This window comes from Alexandromys fortis, unplaced genomic scaffold (assembly GCF_014885135.2).
Source record: "Alexandromys fortis isolate MF-2015 unplaced genomic scaffold, M_Fortis_MF-2015_v1.1 scaffold_22, whole genome shotgun sequence".
Classification (NCBI taxonomy): domain Eukaryota; kingdom Metazoa; phylum Chordata; class Mammalia; order Rodentia; family Cricetidae; genus Alexandromys; species Alexandromys fortis.
Genome location: NW_026067900.1, coordinates 6,799,477 through 6,817,112, shown reverse-complemented (window position 1 = coordinate 6,817,112; position 17,636 = coordinate 6,799,477). Strand labels below are relative to the sequence as shown.

At 45.4% G+C, this 17,636-nt stretch overlaps 3 protein-coding genes and 1 non-coding gene across 6 annotated transcripts in view; 1 reads left to right on the top strand and 3 right to left on the bottom strand.

The window, feature by feature from the left end:
- The window catches only part of Ccpg1 (cell cycle progression 1), a 30,049-nt gene extending 28,490 nt beyond the window's left edge, over positions 1 to 1,559 (bottom strand). For both annotated transcript variants that reach the window (XM_050125464.1, XM_050125473.1), the window contains exon 1: positions 1,413 to 1,559. The gene's annotated coding sequence lies outside the window, so the exon portion shown is untranslated. The remainder of the gene's footprint in view (positions 1 to 1,412) is intronic.
- Positions 1,560 to 1,691: 132 nt separating this feature from the next.
- Pierce2 (piercer of microtubule wall 2) lies at positions 1,692 to 5,573 on the top strand. Its single transcript, XM_050125531.1, has 2 exons — positions 1,692 to 1,959; positions 5,119 to 5,573. Exons 1-2 carry the CDS (start codon positions 1,933 to 1,935, stop codon positions 5,458 to 5,460), a joined length of 369 nt encoding a protein of 122 aa, XP_049981488.1. The 5' UTR covers positions 1,692 to 1,932; the 3' UTR covers positions 5,461 to 5,573.
- Positions 5,574 to 10,178: 4,605 nt separating this feature from the next.
- Positions 10,179 to 17,636, bottom strand: part of Dnaaf4 (dynein axonemal assembly factor 4) — a 26,351-nt gene continuing 18,893 nt past the window's right edge. Inside the window, exons 7-9 of one of the 2 annotated variants that reach the window (XM_050125497.1) lie at positions 15,932 to 16,085; positions 11,667 to 11,772; positions 10,179 to 11,168 (exon numbers count right to left, since the gene is read on the bottom strand). In XM_050125497.1, the coding sequence (XP_049981454.1) occupies positions 11,053 to 11,168; positions 11,667 to 11,772; positions 15,932 to 16,085 (376 nt within the window). In that variant the 3' untranslated portion in view covers positions 10,179 to 11,052. The remainder of the gene's footprint in view (positions 11,169 to 11,666; positions 11,773 to 15,931; positions 16,086 to 17,636) is intronic. The other variant, XM_050125506.1, reaches the window with a different exon arrangement.
- Positions 15,244 to 15,347, bottom strand: LOC126491813 (U6 spliceosomal RNA). The gene has a single exon (XR_007589471.1). It is a non-coding gene; the product is annotated as a U6 spliceosomal RNA (small nuclear RNA).

Below are 17,636 nucleotides of genomic sequence, written 5' to 3'. Positions count from 1 at the left end.
TTTTTTTTTTGGTTTTTCGAGACAGGGTTTCTCTGTAGCTTTGGAGCCTGTCCTGGAACTAGCTCTTGTAGACCAGGCTGGCCTCGAACTCACAGAGATCGGCCTGCCTCTGCCTCCCAAGTGCTGGGATTAAAGGCGTGCGCCACCATCGCCCGGCTCTCATACCTTTTCATTTGGGAATATGGCCTCACTATATTGCCCAGATTGGTACCAAGCTTGACAGTCTCCACCTTCTGATTCTAAATATCTAGTTTGACACCCTTGACTGGAATTCAAACTTTAGTGTAAACGGGTTAACAGCAGGGCTCACTGGTACTCAGCTATGATCTCAGTGCTTAGGAGTCTTAGGCAAGTAAACTCCCAGGTCTAGCCTGGGCTATATTAAGAACTACCAGGACCAGAGCTACACAGCAAGAAAAAAAAACAAAAAGCACTTCCCAGCATTAACTCACCTCACAACCTCGGCAGTTCCGTGTGACTTGAGTTTGGTCAGAATAGTAAACTATTCAAACCAGCTACGCGTGATAAAACAGTCCCTGAGAAATTGGACGCCTTTAAGATTAGGACCTTGAAGCTGGGCGGTGGTGGTACACACCTTTAATCCCGGAATTCAGGTCTTAGAGGCAAGAGGAACTCCGATTTCAAGTCCAGCCCGGCCTACAGAGCGAGTTCTAGCTCAGAGTTCCAGAGAAACTCTATCTCAGAAAACCAAAGGGACTTTAAGACTGGATAGTTAATGCTGGCATTTCAAGAATTAACGTGATCTTGCTGGAAGATGCAAAAGCACTAATTTAGAGTCATGAATTGGTTGACCATTCGGGGTACAAATAGCTCCATACGGTTAAGAAAGGAAACGTGAGGAAGGGCGGTGCACAGTTTACCCCTCAACAAAACACCCCAACTTGCTGAGGTCTAGGACTCCAGCGCTGCTCCTGGCAGAGTTGGAAAAATAAAGGTAAACACGTATGGCATACGCGCAGCTGCTACTGAGGACAAGCCCACGAGCCTGGTCAACGCTGGGGAGGCCCTGGAGGGAAAGGGTGAAGAACAGAAGAAAAAGGGGATGGTGGGGCAGGACGGCTTCGGGGTTGACTAGAAGTGCATCTCTGGGCTGCACGCTGGCACTTTTTCATTCCTGACACCCGGGATCTCAGAGCGACCGCAGGGTGACGCACGCGGCATCTCAGCATATGGATGCAACCGCACCCGAATCCCAGGGCGCCCAGCTCGGAGCTCGCGGGGAATGCAGCCCGCGAGCCCGCGCCCGCCGGGTCGCGCCTTCCACCCGAGGTCGCCCGAGAGCGTGAGGACCGAAGAAACCGCCAGAAGACAATCTCCCGGCGCTATGCCAGAAGGCATGAGCTGCATGCGGGGCCCGCCGCATTCTCCCGACCTGAGCCCTGGGTACCTACCTGAAGGCAGCGCCTCCTCCGCCCGACCGCACCGGTTGTCACCGTGGCGGCGTCCGGGTTCCAGACGCCAGTGACGCCTCATAAAAACAACAACCTGCTCGCGGGCGTCCGCAGCAGGGAAGGGGCGGTAGGCGCGGTACCGTGGGGCATGCTGAGACTTGTAGTTCCTTCTGGGCCTCCCGGTAGTCCGCAACGAGAAAAAAGAACTACAACGCCCGAAGATCTGTGCGGCAGGCGGCCCTGAGGCTGCCGGAAGCTGGGCGGGGCGACCGCGGATCCCCATAACATCCGGGCTCCCACGCCTGCAGCCGGTTGCCATGGAGACCTGCTGCCACACTGGAAGACTGAGACTTTCCACCTACTCGCTCACTCCCCAGATCTAGCAGTTTACGCGACACGGACAGTTCTGATTTCTTCATTGCTGCTGCTTTCTTCGGTTCTGTGAGGAGACCGTACCCCGCGCCCTCGTCAGACATCTCGCCATCAGGAAAGAGTTGCTTTGGCAGAAGAGATTTAGAAGATGGAGAGAGAGATCGACTGCGACTTGGTGGGTTTGGGCGGAAGGCTAGATAGACGCTTTGGAAAGTCAAACTCTCTGATAGTGTTTGAGGCACCATCTACTCACCTAGTTAGTCACCAGGCTTTTACATTTACAAGTGTACATGCACGATCCACTAAGTGATTATTGCTCTGAAGGTATAAAGGCGGCACCTCGCTACAAACTGGTGATGGTTTATACCAGGATGATTTTTATTTTATGTTTGCACTAGTGGGAATTTCATCCAGGGTCTTGTGAATGGTAGGCAATCGCTTTACACTTCCAAGCCCTAGTACCGTCATTTTGATATCATTTATAGTATGTCTTATCTAAAAGGATCGTGGTGAGGGAACACAGTGCCCTCACACCAGAGGTCTGCTAACTTTCCTCTATCTCCTACCTAATGAGTAAATAATAAAGGAAGTCATTCAAGTAGCTGATGTTGGGCAAAACTGGTTTCACAATTAGACCTGATATTTGTGTTGCTGTAACCAGGGACTGAACCTCAAGCCTCACACAAATTAGGAAAGCACTATGCTAAATAGTTATATCCCTGACCCCTTGTTTTAGTTTGGGTGAGGGAGGAGTTTGGGGTGGTGTTTTGTTTTGTTGTGTTTTTTAGACAGAGCTTCACAGAGTAGCTCAGGCTGACCTCATATTCTCTATGTAGCTGGCATTGAACTCCAGAACCTCTGGCCTCTACCTCCCAAGTATTGGGATTACAGGCCTACGCCAACACAAAGAGGCTGAAATCCAAATAACAAACCTGCTTTTACAGTGAGTGGGGTAAAGTGGTAGTTACTTTGATTACCTATAAACATCTTCAATTACGATGGATATCTGAAAGATATATCTCGATGACACCATCCCCTGATTTGATAGATAAATCATCCAGTGATTTGCATTGTTTGAAGTGACTTTTTTAAAAATGAACTCTGAAGGTGCTAAGTTTTAGTTTCAGTAGTAGGTGATTTAATGAAAACGAGTCCTCAGTAACTAAAGCAGATAGTAATAACCAAAGAAAGCCCATGATATATAGCTAGGCATGGTGGTCCAGACCTAGAATCCCAGCACTATGGAGGCTAAGGCAGGAGGATTGCAAAGAGTTTGGGGCCACATAATTATTGGGACCTGTTTCAAAAAATCCATTTTTTTCAGCATTTTAATGTTTGCATTCAATTTTCCTTCAAGTGAGCCCAAATCTGTGGTTTGGGTTTTGTTGCTGTTTTAGCCATTTTTAAGTGGGTCACATCTTGATGGAAGTGTCTGCCTTACACCACACTCTTCTAGTATTCCACTTTCTAGATTTTTTTTTTTCTCAGATCTGGACCTCCTGTATAACAGGATGGCCTCTCTCTCCCTTTGCAACTTCCGATGACGTCAGTTCATGGTAGTCAAGCACACTATGCTCCCGCCTCATCTCTAGCCGTGTAGGTTTATAAAATAACAATGTCGTGCAGCTAGTACAGGAATCGCAGAGCCAAGATACAAGCCTGCAGTGCCACCGCTCAGGAAGCTGAGGCAGGAGTTGTTTCTTGAGTTCAAAGCCAGTCTTGGCCACAGGATGAGACTGTTTCAAAGAACCAGAAAAGGATGCGGTGTCGGCAACACTGGGTAGACAAAGCCTCTCTACCAGATAAGCAGCATGAGCGCTGCCCAGAAACCTCTTGGGTGAGAAAGATTAGTGAGTGATGAAAAAAGAGATTCGGGCATTAAGTATAAAGCAAGGCTGGAGTTGTGAGGAAACAAATTCAGGTTGTGTAGGTTGCAGCACAAATACTAAGAGAACAGGGAGCCATGTAGGAGAAGGACAGCAAGTGTACAACGTGTTGAATGGGTGAAGGCTGCTCAGGACAGAGGCCTCCATAGATGGCTTCACAGCAAAGTCTGTAATTCGATGGCTTTTTAAATTGCACTGGCCAAAGGATTTAAAAGAGTAACTAAACCAGGTGGTGGTGGCTGCGCACGCCTTTAATCCCAGCACTTGGGTGCCAGAGTTGGCGGATCTCTGTGAGTTCAAGACCAGCCTGGTCGACAAAGTGAGTTCCAAGACAGCCATGGTGGTTACACATGATGGCCCATGACATGATGCTAATGCTTGGAAGGTTGAAGGCAAGGTGCTCAGAAGTTTACAGTCACCTGCAGCTACACATAGAGTTCTAGGCTAGTCTGGGCCTCCTGAGACCCTTTCCCTAAAAGAGAGAGCATGATAAAGCCAAGTGTTGTGCAGTGTTTTGCTCTTTTGGCTTTTCTGAGGGGCCCACCACCTAGCTCCCAAATAACTCTCACACGGAGACTTAGTCTTTTGTTTGTTTTTCATTTTTCAAGACTGTTTTTCTGTGCAACTCTGTAGACCTCAAACTCACAGAGAATCGCCTGTCTCTGCCTCCCTAGTGTTGGGATTAAAGGCGTGTACCACCACGGTCCAGCTACAGAGGCTTCCTCTGAGTTAGAAATGCCCATTTTGTTTCTCGCCTGCTTTTCTTAAATTATCCTGACTACCTTTTGCCTCTGGGCTTTTCCTTTTCTTACTTCTGTGCGTCTTACTTTCACTCTTACCCTGGGGGTGGCTGGGTGGCTGCCCCTAACGTCCTCCTCTTCTTGTTCTCTCATTTGTTCCCCCGATTTATTCTCTCTGCCTGCCAGCCCTGCCTATCCTTGATCCTGCCGTTCAGTGCTTTACTAGACCATCAGGTGTGTTAGACAGGCAAAGAATCACAGCTTCACAGAGTTAAACAAATGCAGCATAAACAAAAATAGCACACCTTAAAATATTTCCCAACAGCCAGGTATGGTAGGTAGCCCTAGACTTTAATCCCAGCACTAGAGAGGCAGGGAGATCTCTGCTGAGTTCCCCAACAGCTTGGTCTACATAGTGAGCTCCAGGTCAACCAAAGCTACATAATAAAACCCTGAGAAAGAAAGAAAGAAAGAAAGAAAGAAAGAAAGAAAGAAAGAAAGAAAGAAAGAAAGAAAGAAAGAAAGAGAAACCCTGTTTTGCAGAAAAAAAAGAGGGAGGGGGAGAGAAAGGAAGGAAGGGAGGAAGGGAGGGAGGGTGGGAGGGAGGGAGGGAGGAAGAAAAGAGGCTATGAAAAGATGAAAGGTGAGAGGAATAGATAGGTCTAAGTCTGCTCTGTGTAACTGAGGATGGTTTTATGTACCTTTTAGGATAAGAAAAGTACTTTGACTTCAGATGCAGAAATGAAGCCTGAACCACCGGCTCCATGTGTGAACCCTGGCAATCCTGTGTTTTCCTGTATGGTGGACCCTAAGACACTCCACACAACCACTTCACTGTCTAAACCACAGATGATCATGTACAAAACCAATTCCAGCCAGTATGGTGCGTTCTCACCCAGGCCCCAGTTCTTTCCCTGCAAGTACATTCCAACGGAGCAAGTGTTCTCAAATCACATTAGAGCAACTGGGTTTTATCAAAACAACAGCCTAAATATTACCCCCGACAGAACCAGAACCGTCGATTTTCCTAATTTTCAACACACTCTATGAACATACATCCTTCTGACAACTTAAGATAAAATGTGCTTGAGGATGTTAGTTTTTAAGTCTAGAATACCTCATTTTTGACCATGAAAAAATGTAAAAACTTTTAATAAAAAAGATAAATACATGTTCTAAAAATTTGTTTGATTGTTTGTTTTCAAAACAGGGTTTCTCTGTAGTTTTGTAGCCTGTCCTGGAACTCACTCTATAGACCAGGCTGGCCTTGAACTCACAGAGATCTGCCAACCTCTGCCTCCCAAGTGCTGGGATTAGAGGCACGTGCCACCACCACCCGGCTCTAAAAATACCTTTAAAAAGAAGTAAAAATTTTAACTGATAACTTAATGACAGTACTTCATTCATTCGTTTATTTTAGAAAAAGAATCTCACTATGCAATCCAGCTAGCCTAGAACTCTCTATGTAGTAAACCACTATGCCCTGTCATATAAACATTGTTTGGGGCAAGAAAGATGACTCAGCAATGAAGAGCACAGACAGCTGTGGTTTGGTCCCCAGCACCATGTGGGCAGGGGAAGAGACAGCCCCTGTAATTCTAGCACCCCTGGCATCCCATGCCTCTGGCCTCTGAAAGGCATCTTCACTCACCAGTACTACCAACACACACACTATTAAAAATAAATAAAAAATAAATCCCAAAAGTGTTCAAAGCTAGGCATGCTGGGGAACACTTGTGCCTTGAGTACTCTGCAAACTGAGGCATGAAAACCAGAATTTCAGGGCCAGCCTGGGCTACATAATAAAACCCTTCAAAACAACAACAAAAATCACTTAAGGGTACTTCACTTTATAAAAAACCCACCTATCCGTACACTACCAAAAACCAAATCCAATCAGGTCTGGTGGCACAAGTCTATAAGAACCACTCAGGAGGCTAAGGTAAGAGAATAGCAAGTTCAAGGCCAGTATGGGTCAACTCAATAAGACCTTGTCTCAAACAACCAGTATTTGTCAGGCAGAGGCAAGCAGATCTCTGTGAGTTTGAGGTCAGTCTGGCCTACAAAGTGAGTTCCAGGACATTTAGGGCTGTTAGAAACCACTGTGTAGGGGGCTGGAGAGATGGCTCAGAGGTTAAGAGCACTCGCTATTTTTCCAGAGATCATGAATTCAGTTTCCAGCAACCACATGGTGGCTCACAACCATCTGTAATGAGTTCTAGTGCCCTCTTCTGGCCTGCAGACATACACACAGAATATTGTATCCATAATGAATAAATAAATAAATATTTAAAAAAAATGTTGGTTGAATTAGAATACTATAGATCTAGAAACAATCTTTGGGGCTCTCTCTAGTCCCCTAACTTGCCATTCATCCCAGCTCTGTATTTGACAGGACATTACATGATTATGAGGTAGAACCTTTGGAATGCATTAGCTTGGCAGACCTTTGGCTTCCAACAACTGAGCAGCTAATATTTGAGATAGCATCTGAGGCCCATAGTTTTCTTTGATTTACTGTGACCTGCCCATTCCCACCAATTGTATTGAAAAATTTGTGACTTTTTTGTTTGTTTGTTTGTTTTGCAACTAAAAACTCATCAAACTATTTTACATTAGAACATGTTATTAGGGGCCACTTGAATCATTGCTTTTAGGCCATGATTACTCCTATTGGGCTCAATAATAAACCATCTCTGGCTGAACATTTGGCCCAGTTGATTGGAGTGCTTGGCTAGCAAGCCTGAAGTACATGGCCTTCACTAAGACGCAAGGGACTTTCACCTTAGCACTTGCTGCTAAGTAGACTTATTAAGAGAAAGGAGCACAGGAGTCTGACACTAAGTATACTTACTAAGACAAAGGAGCATAGGAGTCTGGCCTAGGGACTCACACAAACCCAGCATTCAGGAGAATGGGCGAGAGGGCTGCAAATTTGTGGCCAGCTGGGTTACAAAATGAGTTCCTAACCAGTCAGGACTAGAATGAGGCCCTATCTCAAAAAGCCAAACATAAGAAATATATATCACCATTTAGCTGAGCAAGGTGGTGTACACCTGTAATTCCAACTTGGAAGGCTGGCTGAGGCAGGAAAGTTGCCATGAATTCAAGACCAGCCAGGGGCACATATCTTCTACCAAGCTAGCCCCACAAATGAGTACAGACAGGACAGTGAGTTGGTTGTCAAGTACTAGAACCTATACAGTGAAAGGAGTGAATGGGCTCCTACAAGGTGTTTTTTGACCTCCATACCTATCCTGGGTTGCTCTTGAGTGCAACTGATTGTACACACACACACACACACACACACACACACACACACACACACGACACATGGGAGGACCGGAGTTTCGATTGTCAGAATCCATGCAAAAGCCAATATGACAGTAGAAGCCCATAACCTCATCACCGGGGCATGGGTGATGGGCAGCCTGGTGGAGGCCCAGCTAGTCTATCTGGTCAAATCACTGAATTGACCACAGGTCAATGAGGGATCCTGTTTAAAAAAATAAGGGAGAAAGCTAATGAAGCCAACACTCAATATCCCCTCTGGCTTCCATACACATGTATAGATAAATATGCACATATGCATATATACGAATGAACAACCAAAACTCCACTCATCATCTCTGTAAGGCAATAAAAGATGGGTCTGGAGAGATGGCTCAGAGGTTAAGAACACTGACTGTTCTTTCAGAGGTCCTGAGTTCAATTCCCAGCAACCACATTGTGGCTCACAACCATCTATAATGAAATCTGGTGTCTTCTGGCCTGTAAACATACATGCAGACAGACACTGTGTAGATAATAAATAAATCTTAAAAATTTTTAAAAAACAATAAAAGATGGAATAAAATAATTGGTAAGATAATAATATCAAATTATCTCGTTATTTCTTTTATGTAAGGATAAATCAGAGGTCCGAGGATGTGATTCAGCAGTAGGACACCAGCCTAACATAGGCTCTGGGGATGTCTGATTCCTTGCATTGGTAATCACTAACCCCCCCCCACACTCTTCCGCCCCCCCCCAAAAAAAAAGCTAAAAAGACTAAAGCAGAAGTAATCCCTGAATGCACAGATTGAAACCAGCCACTTGGATAATGTGACCGCCTCCTCACCTATGATAAGGTCTGAGTAGCAGGTCAGTTTGGGTCTGTATTCATTATGAGTTTTATCCTTGATCTGCTGGATTTATGGAAAGTCAGATAAGTCTAGGTTTGGAGACTGACTCAGTGATTCCATTTGAATATTGAGCCTCTCCATCTCTGTCCCTAACCCCTCTCATTTGAGGTAATCTTGTGATGTAGCCCAGGCTGAACTCATGGCAATCCACCTGCCTCAAACTCTCAAGTGCTTAGATTCCAGTGTGCACAACCACACCTAGCGTAATACTTAGTCTCCTGTCCACTGGAACATGTAGGGCTGAGTGCGAAAGCAGTCTTCTGTAGCTTTGTTCTTTCACAGCAGAGGGAATATAAATTTGTTAAAGAGCTCAGAGTGGGAGGGTCTTCAAGCAAGGAGCCCACCCTGTGATTCTAACAGTCCTGTTCTGTTGGGTCTCCCAAACTCAGCTAGTGTGAACTTGCTTCCCAAGATGACCAGGCCTCTGCAGGACTTTCAGCATGCAGTTGTGCCTTACCTCAGACAGGGCAGAACACACAGTGCTGCTAACTGGCAGGCAAGGACACTCTGCTGTCTCTTTCTTCCTTTCTTTCTTTCTTCCTTTCTTTCTTTCTTTCTTTCTTTCTTTTTTTCTTTCTCTGGCTTCTGACTATACAATTTTACTAGAAAACCTTTCCTCAAGACAGTGTTGTGAAATATAATTGCTATTTGGTCATATAGTATTACAGAAACGTGGTGGGGGTTGGGGCAGAGCACTTGCTCAGCAGGCAGGAGGCCCTGTGAAGGCCCTGTCTTCAGTCTGAGAAAGAAAACAGGACTACAGGAGACCCTGCTGTCCTGCTGTGGGCTGTGTTTCTGTTGTAGACCTCAACAGGCCAGACTGAAAATCAAAGCAGAGCCTCCCGTAGCAAAACTCCACTCGGTGGCCACTCAGAAACTCACGTGACCAGTCAGGAGGGAAAGACTGTGGTCCCAAACCTGCCACCTTCCGTAGGTGTGATCAGGAAGCCTTCATGTAGTCTCCACAAAGGAAGGGACAGGAAGTAACCTGGTGTTAAGAACCAGTTATTTCCTTGTTTTGTCTCCCTGTTCTCGCCTTTCAAGGAAAATCATCCTGATTGACCCATCTGGCCCTCCCGGATTCTCTCCACAAACCAGCCCCTCTGCCCAGCAGACTGTTTTCAGAGCGAAGTGTTGCAAGACTCTACAGTCACAAATAGTCACAACCTATGAACTAGGGCCGTAGGGACTCTTAGCACTAAGTAGACTGAGGCAGGGGGATCACCATGAGTTTGAGGCCAACCTAGATTTATATATTGATTTCCAAGCCAATCCGGACTGCAAAGTAAAACCTGCCTCAAGGAAAACAGAAAAGTCACCTGTAAACTAGCCAGGCATAGCAGCACACACTCTTTTATTTGTCATTTGTCCCAGTTTTGTGTGTGTGTGTGTGTTTGTTTGTTTGTTTTGAAGACAGAGTCTCTAACACAGCCGAGGCTTGGCCTCAAACTTGTGGGGACCTTTCTGCCTCAGCCTCCCGAGCTTAGAGGTATGAATCACTGGACTGCACAGGGCTCTAGGTTGTAATCCCAGTATTGGTGAGGCTGAAACAGGAGGACCACCGCTTTTATGTTTGTTTTTTTGTTTTCTTTTGTTTTTTGTTTGTTTGTTTTTCAAGACAGGGTTTCTCTGTGTAACAGTTCTAGTTTTTCTGGAACTCACTCTGTAGACCAGGCTGGCCTCAAACTCACAACTTACAGAGATTCTACCTGCCTCTGCCTCCCAAAAGCTGGAGTTTTTGTTTAAAGATTTGTTATGTATACAGTTTTCTTAACCATTGAGCCATCTCTCTAGTCCTGTTTGTTTTTGCTGTTGATCCTTTATTCACTTTTTCTTGAGACAGTCTCACTATGTAGCCCAGGCTGGCCTGGAATTCTACATCTTTTTGCCCATCAGATCCAGGGCTGGTATGCAACATAACACTATACTCTAGCTGATCTAATATCAAACAACAAATAGTATAAGGAAAAATTATGGTTTTGTGTATCTGTAAATGATTAAAAAGTGTCTATAAAGTATCCCAAAACCAGTCATTCAGAATGAAATACTACATTTAAAATAATACAAACTTTATAAGTACAGTCTTTAATGTGGAAATTCTATTCTATTGACTCCTCAATAGTATCCTGGAAACCCCAGGAGCTTCCAACAGCAAGGAGAGTTCAGGACAGCAACGTCAAAGCCCAAGTCCTGTGCTAAGACCAAGAATTAGAATAACCAACCATTCTCTGTGCTTGGTTCTGTGCTTTGAAACAGGGTCTCCCTGTGTAGGAGCTCGTGACCTGGAGCTCGGCACGTAGGGCAGGCTGGCAACAAACTCACAGAGCCCAGCTGCCTCTGCCCCCCAGTGCTGGGATCTCTCTTTGGAGGTGATCCCTCAGGCACTGCCTCTCCAGAGGGTCTCCGGCAGTTTGCTCTTCACAGTGGCAGAGCACTAACTGACTCCTGTACCTAACTGCTAGTCATGAGACTTCAGTGCTGTCCCTTGAATTATATTCCGAATCTTCTCTGCATCATTTTGTATAACTGTGTTGGATGGGTCGATCTTAAGTGCAGCTTCATAATCTTGCAAGCCTGTAGAGACATATCAGTGAGAATCAATAAAGCAAGTATTTCATAAGTACCTGTGTTATCTAGACACCTTTTTGTTTTTTGAAACAGGGTCTCTTGTATTCTTGTATGTCGCTCAGCAGACTTGGAACTTGATAGGTAACTGAAGACAACTTTGAACTTCTTTTTTTTTTTTTTGTTTTTGTTTTTGTTTTGTTTTTCGAGACAGGGTTTCTCTGTGGTTTTGGAGCCTGTCCTGGAACTAGCTCTTGTAGAACAGGCTGGTCTCGAACTCACCAAGATCCGCCTGCCTCTGCCTCCCAAGTGCTGGGATTAAAGGCATGCTCCACCACTGCCCAGCTAACTTTGAACTTCTGATCTCCTGCCTCCACCTCCCAAGAGCTGGCATTACAGGTGTGTGCCACCACACACAGTTTGTGTGGTACCAAGGATCTAACACAAGGCCTTATGAATGCGAAGCTCTTGTACTGACAGCTGTACCATCCCCCATCAATCTCTTACCTTCAACATACAATTCCAGTTGACAGAACGCTGTACCTCGTCGGACATGTGCCTTCATTCTCGCATTGGCATTATCGGAAACAGGGGGTGTCAACAATTCTAGTGCCTTCAAACAATATTATAATTAGCGGTTAGGGAGATGCTCAGTGGATAAAGTGCTTGCTCTGTAAGCATGAAGACCTGTGTTCTAACCCCAACATCCTCAGAAAACTCCAGGCATGGTGGAGCATGCTAATGCCAGTGCTGGGGAGGCCGACAGAGAGGATCCCTAGGGCTGGGTGGCAGGCTAGCCAGCCTAGCCTAGATCCCAGTGAGAGACTGCTTCAAAAGAAAAAAAAGTAGGAAGTAATAATTAAAGAGACCATGAATATGGTGTGGGGGTGGAAATGGGAGGAATTGAGGGAGGAGTGGAGAAATGATACAATTATATTTTAATTAAATTTAAAAAACCTCACATGCACAAACGCAAGTGACACTAGAAAGATGGGTTAGAGGCTATGAGCACTTGCTGCTCTCCCAGAGGACCTGAGTTTAGTCCCCAGCACTCATAGCCGGCACCCACTACTGTCTATAACTTCAGTTCCAGGGGACCCACTAGATTCCAAGGGCAACTGCATTGTGTGCACACCCACATACACACACCAACACATAATCCAAATAAATCCTTAATAAATAAGGTGAGCCTGAAGAACACCAAGACTGGCCTCTTGCCATCACACATTCCTGCACTTGCACATCAACTCGTATCTATACACCTACTGTGGATATAAAACAAAGGGTAGGGCCAGGCTGCTGTGGCGCACGCTTTTAATACCAGCACTGGCAGAGGCAGGCAAGAATCTCTGTGAGTTCAAGGCCAGCCTGGTCTAGAGAGCTAGTTCCAGGACAGGCACCAAAGCTACAGAGAAACCCTGTCTCAAAAAAACAAAAACAAAAACCCACCACCACAACAAAGGGTAGACATAAAATTAAGTCTACACAAAAAACAGTGAAAATTCTAACTTGAAAGCAGCTAGGAGAACTGCCGTAATGGTTTGCACCTGTAAATCCTGTACCTAAACTGGGCGTGGTAACAGGCCTGCAGTCCCAGCACTTGGGAGGGTCAGGAATGCAAGGTATTCTTCTCGACTACTGTGCTCTAGGCCAGTCTAGGCTGCAGGAAACCCTGACTCAAAAATAAATAAAAAAGTAAAAATACAAACAAATCAAACTGCTGGGCCTGGTGGCACATGCTTTTAATTTTAGCTACTGGGGAGGCACAGAACAGCAAACTCCAAGGCCTGTTCAATTTTAGCTTAGGCAATTTAGGCCTGAAATATAAGTTATACTGGTAAATTGTCAATACTAATTGTGCTCAAGCATGGTCATTTCAAGATTTTCCAAAATCCCATGTCCTTGGTCAGGTTGCCCCCTGGCTCCCTCTAACAGGTAGAAAGGAAAACAGTTAAGAGCAAAGAGTGTTATTAAAAACAGGGCACCCCTGAGAAAAGCTGGAAGGGGAACCATTCCCAGCAGAGGTGACTATTGTTTATCATACAGTATAAAAATGCCTGCCGTGGGAAGGAGAGGTTATTATTGCCTATCATATAGAATAAAAATGCCTGCCATGGAAAGGAGAGGTTATTATTGCCTATCATACAGTATAAAAATGCCTGCCGTGGGAAGGTGCCACGGACCGGCTCAGGGGAGCCACTCAGACCGTGGGAGAAGCAGGGTCTTGGTAATCAGGAAGGCACAAGTTCGGCGAATGACAGACAGACACAACACACAAGAGAGTGGTTGGAATCTGCTGCGATTTTACTGAATTCATGCTTTCATTATATAGTATTCAAACAAAGAACAAATCAGAAAGAAGGTCATGTGTCATTGGTTGGCACAGTATGAAAGCTTCTTTTAGTCACATCAGCAATATTTAAGAAAAGTATATTATCAGGAACAGGTGTCAGACATAAAACATCCTAAGAAGAGGAAATCTTGTCCTTGAGAACGTAAACCTCAGACAAGTGGTTTCATCTTACGAATAGAAACTTTCTGTCTCATTATCGCTATCACGGCCCTTCCTCTTCCTAACCCTTTATTTCATCTAGTGACCAAATATACCTAATCAGTTCTCTGTACCTGTTGAACTATACTTTTTAGTAGCTTCTTATGCAGCAGACACTATGGGGGTTGGGATCTAGCAAGCCTATCCATAAAGTTCAAAGTATAATATAACAATCTTTGTCCACCAACGTTAACCCATCTATTCCCTTGCTCATCATACACCACAGGGTATGACAAAGGTTCTGCTGTAGTCTTATACATTCCCATACTGTGCTTTCCTATCCCAGAGCTGTTTCTGAAGAGAATGATCCTTGTCTTGTATATATATAGAATATCATTATTATAAAAGAGATTGTGCAAAGCTCATATCCCGCATAGCCAGCTAATCGAGAAACCTGTCTATGCCTCAGCTGTGGCTAATACCAGGCTGTCTGCCATTGACCTCCAGGAAGCCTAGTCCCATGGGACACGTGGCTCCCGTCTGGCATAATGACATATGTCATGTCACACAGACGACACTGGAGTTGGTGTGGCAGGAAGGAGGAGCTGGATCCCATTCATGAAGCAAACTCTACACTGCCTGGAAACCTCTCCACAGGACCTCACCCCCCACCCCTCCCCGCCCACCTATGACTACCCCAGGAGGACTTCCCCAGTCGCTGCAGCTGGGTATATTGTCAGCATTGACGTGGTGACGGTTCACTTTCTGCTCTCCTGCTTCCTGTTTGCTACTTGCTGACTGTTCTTTCCATTTTGCTCACTACGTAGTAATCCCGCTCTTGGGAAGCAGAGAGCATGGCTATTGCAGGTCGTCCACGGAGAACAAACACAAAGGAAAGGAGTACGAGGTGCAGACCCAACGGTAGAGCAGACTAAGGGACTCAGCATTTAACTTCTGGGAGAGGGGCCTGAGTAGACCCAGCACCCCACACTGGCTAAGCAGATGCTCTCCTACTAAGCTAAGAGGTTCTCAGCCTTCCTAATGCTGCAACCTTTAGTACAGTCCCTGTTGTAGTGACCCCAAACCATAAAATCAATTTGTTGCTACTTCATAACTGTAACTTTGCTTCTGTTATGAATCATAATATAAATATCTGATATAAAGGATTTCTGATATGTGACCCCTGTCACGGGTTGAGGACTGCTGGCCTCGAACATCATTTAAGTCAATAAAGAAGGGAAGGCCGAGCAAACGTCTGCAGTGCCTGCCTTACCCTCACGCCTGAATATTAGGGTCTGACCTAGCCGTGTAGACCTTGAGCATGCTAGGCTCCATTAAAGGTAACAATTTCATTTTTTGCTTTAGTAGTCCAAGCGTACTCAAATGGAAACTCAAAAAGAAAATTATAGGGCTGGAGAGATGGCTCAGAGGTTAAGAGCACTGCCTGCTCTTCCAAAGGTCCTGAGTTCAATTCCCAGCAACCACATGGTGGCTCACAACCATCTGTAATGAGGTCTGGTGCCCTCTTCTGGCCTGCAGGCATACAGACAGAATGTTGTATACATAATAAATAAATAAATATTTAAAAAAAAGAAAATTATAAAATGCTTCATAAATTTACATGTCATCCTTGTACAGGGGCCATGATAATCTCTATATTGTTCCAATTTTAGCATGTGTGCTGCTGAATTGAGCACCAATTTGTTTATTTTGTTTATTTTGATCTTTTAAGACAGAGTCTCATTTTGTAACCTTATCTAACCTGGAACACTGGCCTCAAACTCAGTGATCTTCTTCCTTCAACCTCTCGAGGACCCACCACCCCTCACTCTCCAGGATAACTTTAAAGCATCATTTTTTGTTTGTTTTTGTTTTTTCGAGACAGGGTCTCTCTGTAGCTTTTGGAGCCTGTCCTGGAAGTAGCTCTTTTTTTTTTTTTTTTTTTTTTNCTCTGTGGCTTTGGAGCCTGTCCTGGGACTAGCTCTGTAGACCAGGCTGGTCTCGAACTCACAGAGATCCGCCTGCCTCTGCCTCCCGAGTGCTGGGATTAAAGGCGTGCGCCACCATAGCCCAGCCTGGAAGTAGCTCTTATAGACCAGGCTGGTCTCGAACTCACTGAGATCGCCTGCCTCTGCCTCCCGAGTGCTGGGATTAAAGGTGTGCACTACTACCACCCAGCTTAAAGCATCCTATTTTTAAATTAAGTAAGAAATACACACACACACACACACACACACACACACACACACACACAGCACACCCATCAGAAGAACAAACATACCTTAGAAGAGTCCTCAATGGCCTTGTGTAAGTTTCTTAGTTTGAGATGGCAAGCAGCCCGATTCAGATACAATAATGGAATCTTACTGTTTAATCGTATGGCTAAATTATATGCATCAACCGCTGCCAAATAGTTTTCTGTTGCGAACAATTTGCTAATGAGACAAAAAGAAAAAGCCAATTTAACATCGAAGCAAACATGCCCACTTGGCCGCCAGATAGATGGCTTACCACCCCCCTTATTTATTCCCAGCCTGCTGCGCAAACTCCATCTTTCTACATACACCAAGCATGCACCTTGACTAGGATGGACCCCCACACCCAAAGGCAGCCATCAGTGGTTTAATGCAGCCAGTGCATGTCTATCTTCCTTGATTCAGTGATTTATTTAGGGATGGGAAAGGGGCGTAAACTGGCCTGACTGAAGCTGGTAGTTTGGGTCTCAAGTTGGAGAGAGATAGTTGATAACACTTCTCCCCCTGCTGGATATGAATAAGGAAAGCACCCAGAGCAAACGTTGCTCTTTATTTTTAACCATGGGAGAAATGAGTTATGTTAAAGCTGGTGTGGTGAGACCAAGAAAGGAATGAGAAACAGAGGAACAGCACTTTGTGACACAACGAAGCTGCAGAGCTTGACACGTGTCAACATATCTTCAACAAAGAGCCAGGATCAACCAGCCTGGTGGTGCAGACCTGCAATCCCAGCTCTTGACAGACCGACGTATGAGGACTGCAAGATCAAGCTTACTGGGCCTACGCAACAAGTTGAAGGCAGCTTGGGCAACTTAGTGAGACCCTGTCTCAAAATAAAAGAGTAAAATCTGCAATCCCATCCCTTGAGAGGGAGAAAGGAGGATCTGGATTTTAAGGCTCTGGGTTACACATTAAGTTCCCCAGATTGCGTGCGAGCCCCATGTCAAAACAAACCAACAATAAATGAAATAAATGAATGGAAGAGGAAAATGGCTGGGGATAGGCTATAGCTCAGTGTGTTAGCATTTGTCTAGATGAGTGAGGCCCTTGATTCAATCCCCAATGCCACAAAAATCTGCTGGACAGACAGAGTGCGCAAGCCAGCCAGCCAGCCAGCCAGCCAGCCAGCCAGCCAGCATCCATACATCTTAGTGAAGGGGCACAGGTCCCTTCAAGTTAGCATTCATAATGAAGAGGGGAGAAATTAGCATTATGCATATGATAAAAAAAAATAACATGGACGTGGTGCTAAAGACCTGTAATCCCAGAAGTTGGGATGCAGAAGCAGGAGTATCACCACAAGTTCAAGGCCAGCTTAGTCCATGTGACAAGTCACTCGTCAGCAAGGGCAGCATTAGGATAATCTTTCTCTTATAGGATCCTTTGGAAGCCTGGCTGTGGTGGCAGAAAAAGGAACCCATAAGGCAAACTGTGAGACAACAACGGAAGGCAAGTGGATCCTCATAGAGCCTATCACCTAGTGACAGCACAGCCATCTTGGTTTGCAATAGCACACCTGGGGCTTTCAAAATCAAAAGTCTCCTAGTGCCATCGTTCTCGGACCAAGCTGGACACGGTGGTAGAGAAGGGTAGAAAGATGTGTACTGTGAGCAACTGTGTCAAGCAACTATGGAGGCCAAGGCATGCTGAGCTCCATCTGCCCACAAGATACCACGTGTAGTTAGTTCTAGCTCAAGCCCCAAAGCCCAGGAACGGGGGGGGGGGGGGGGG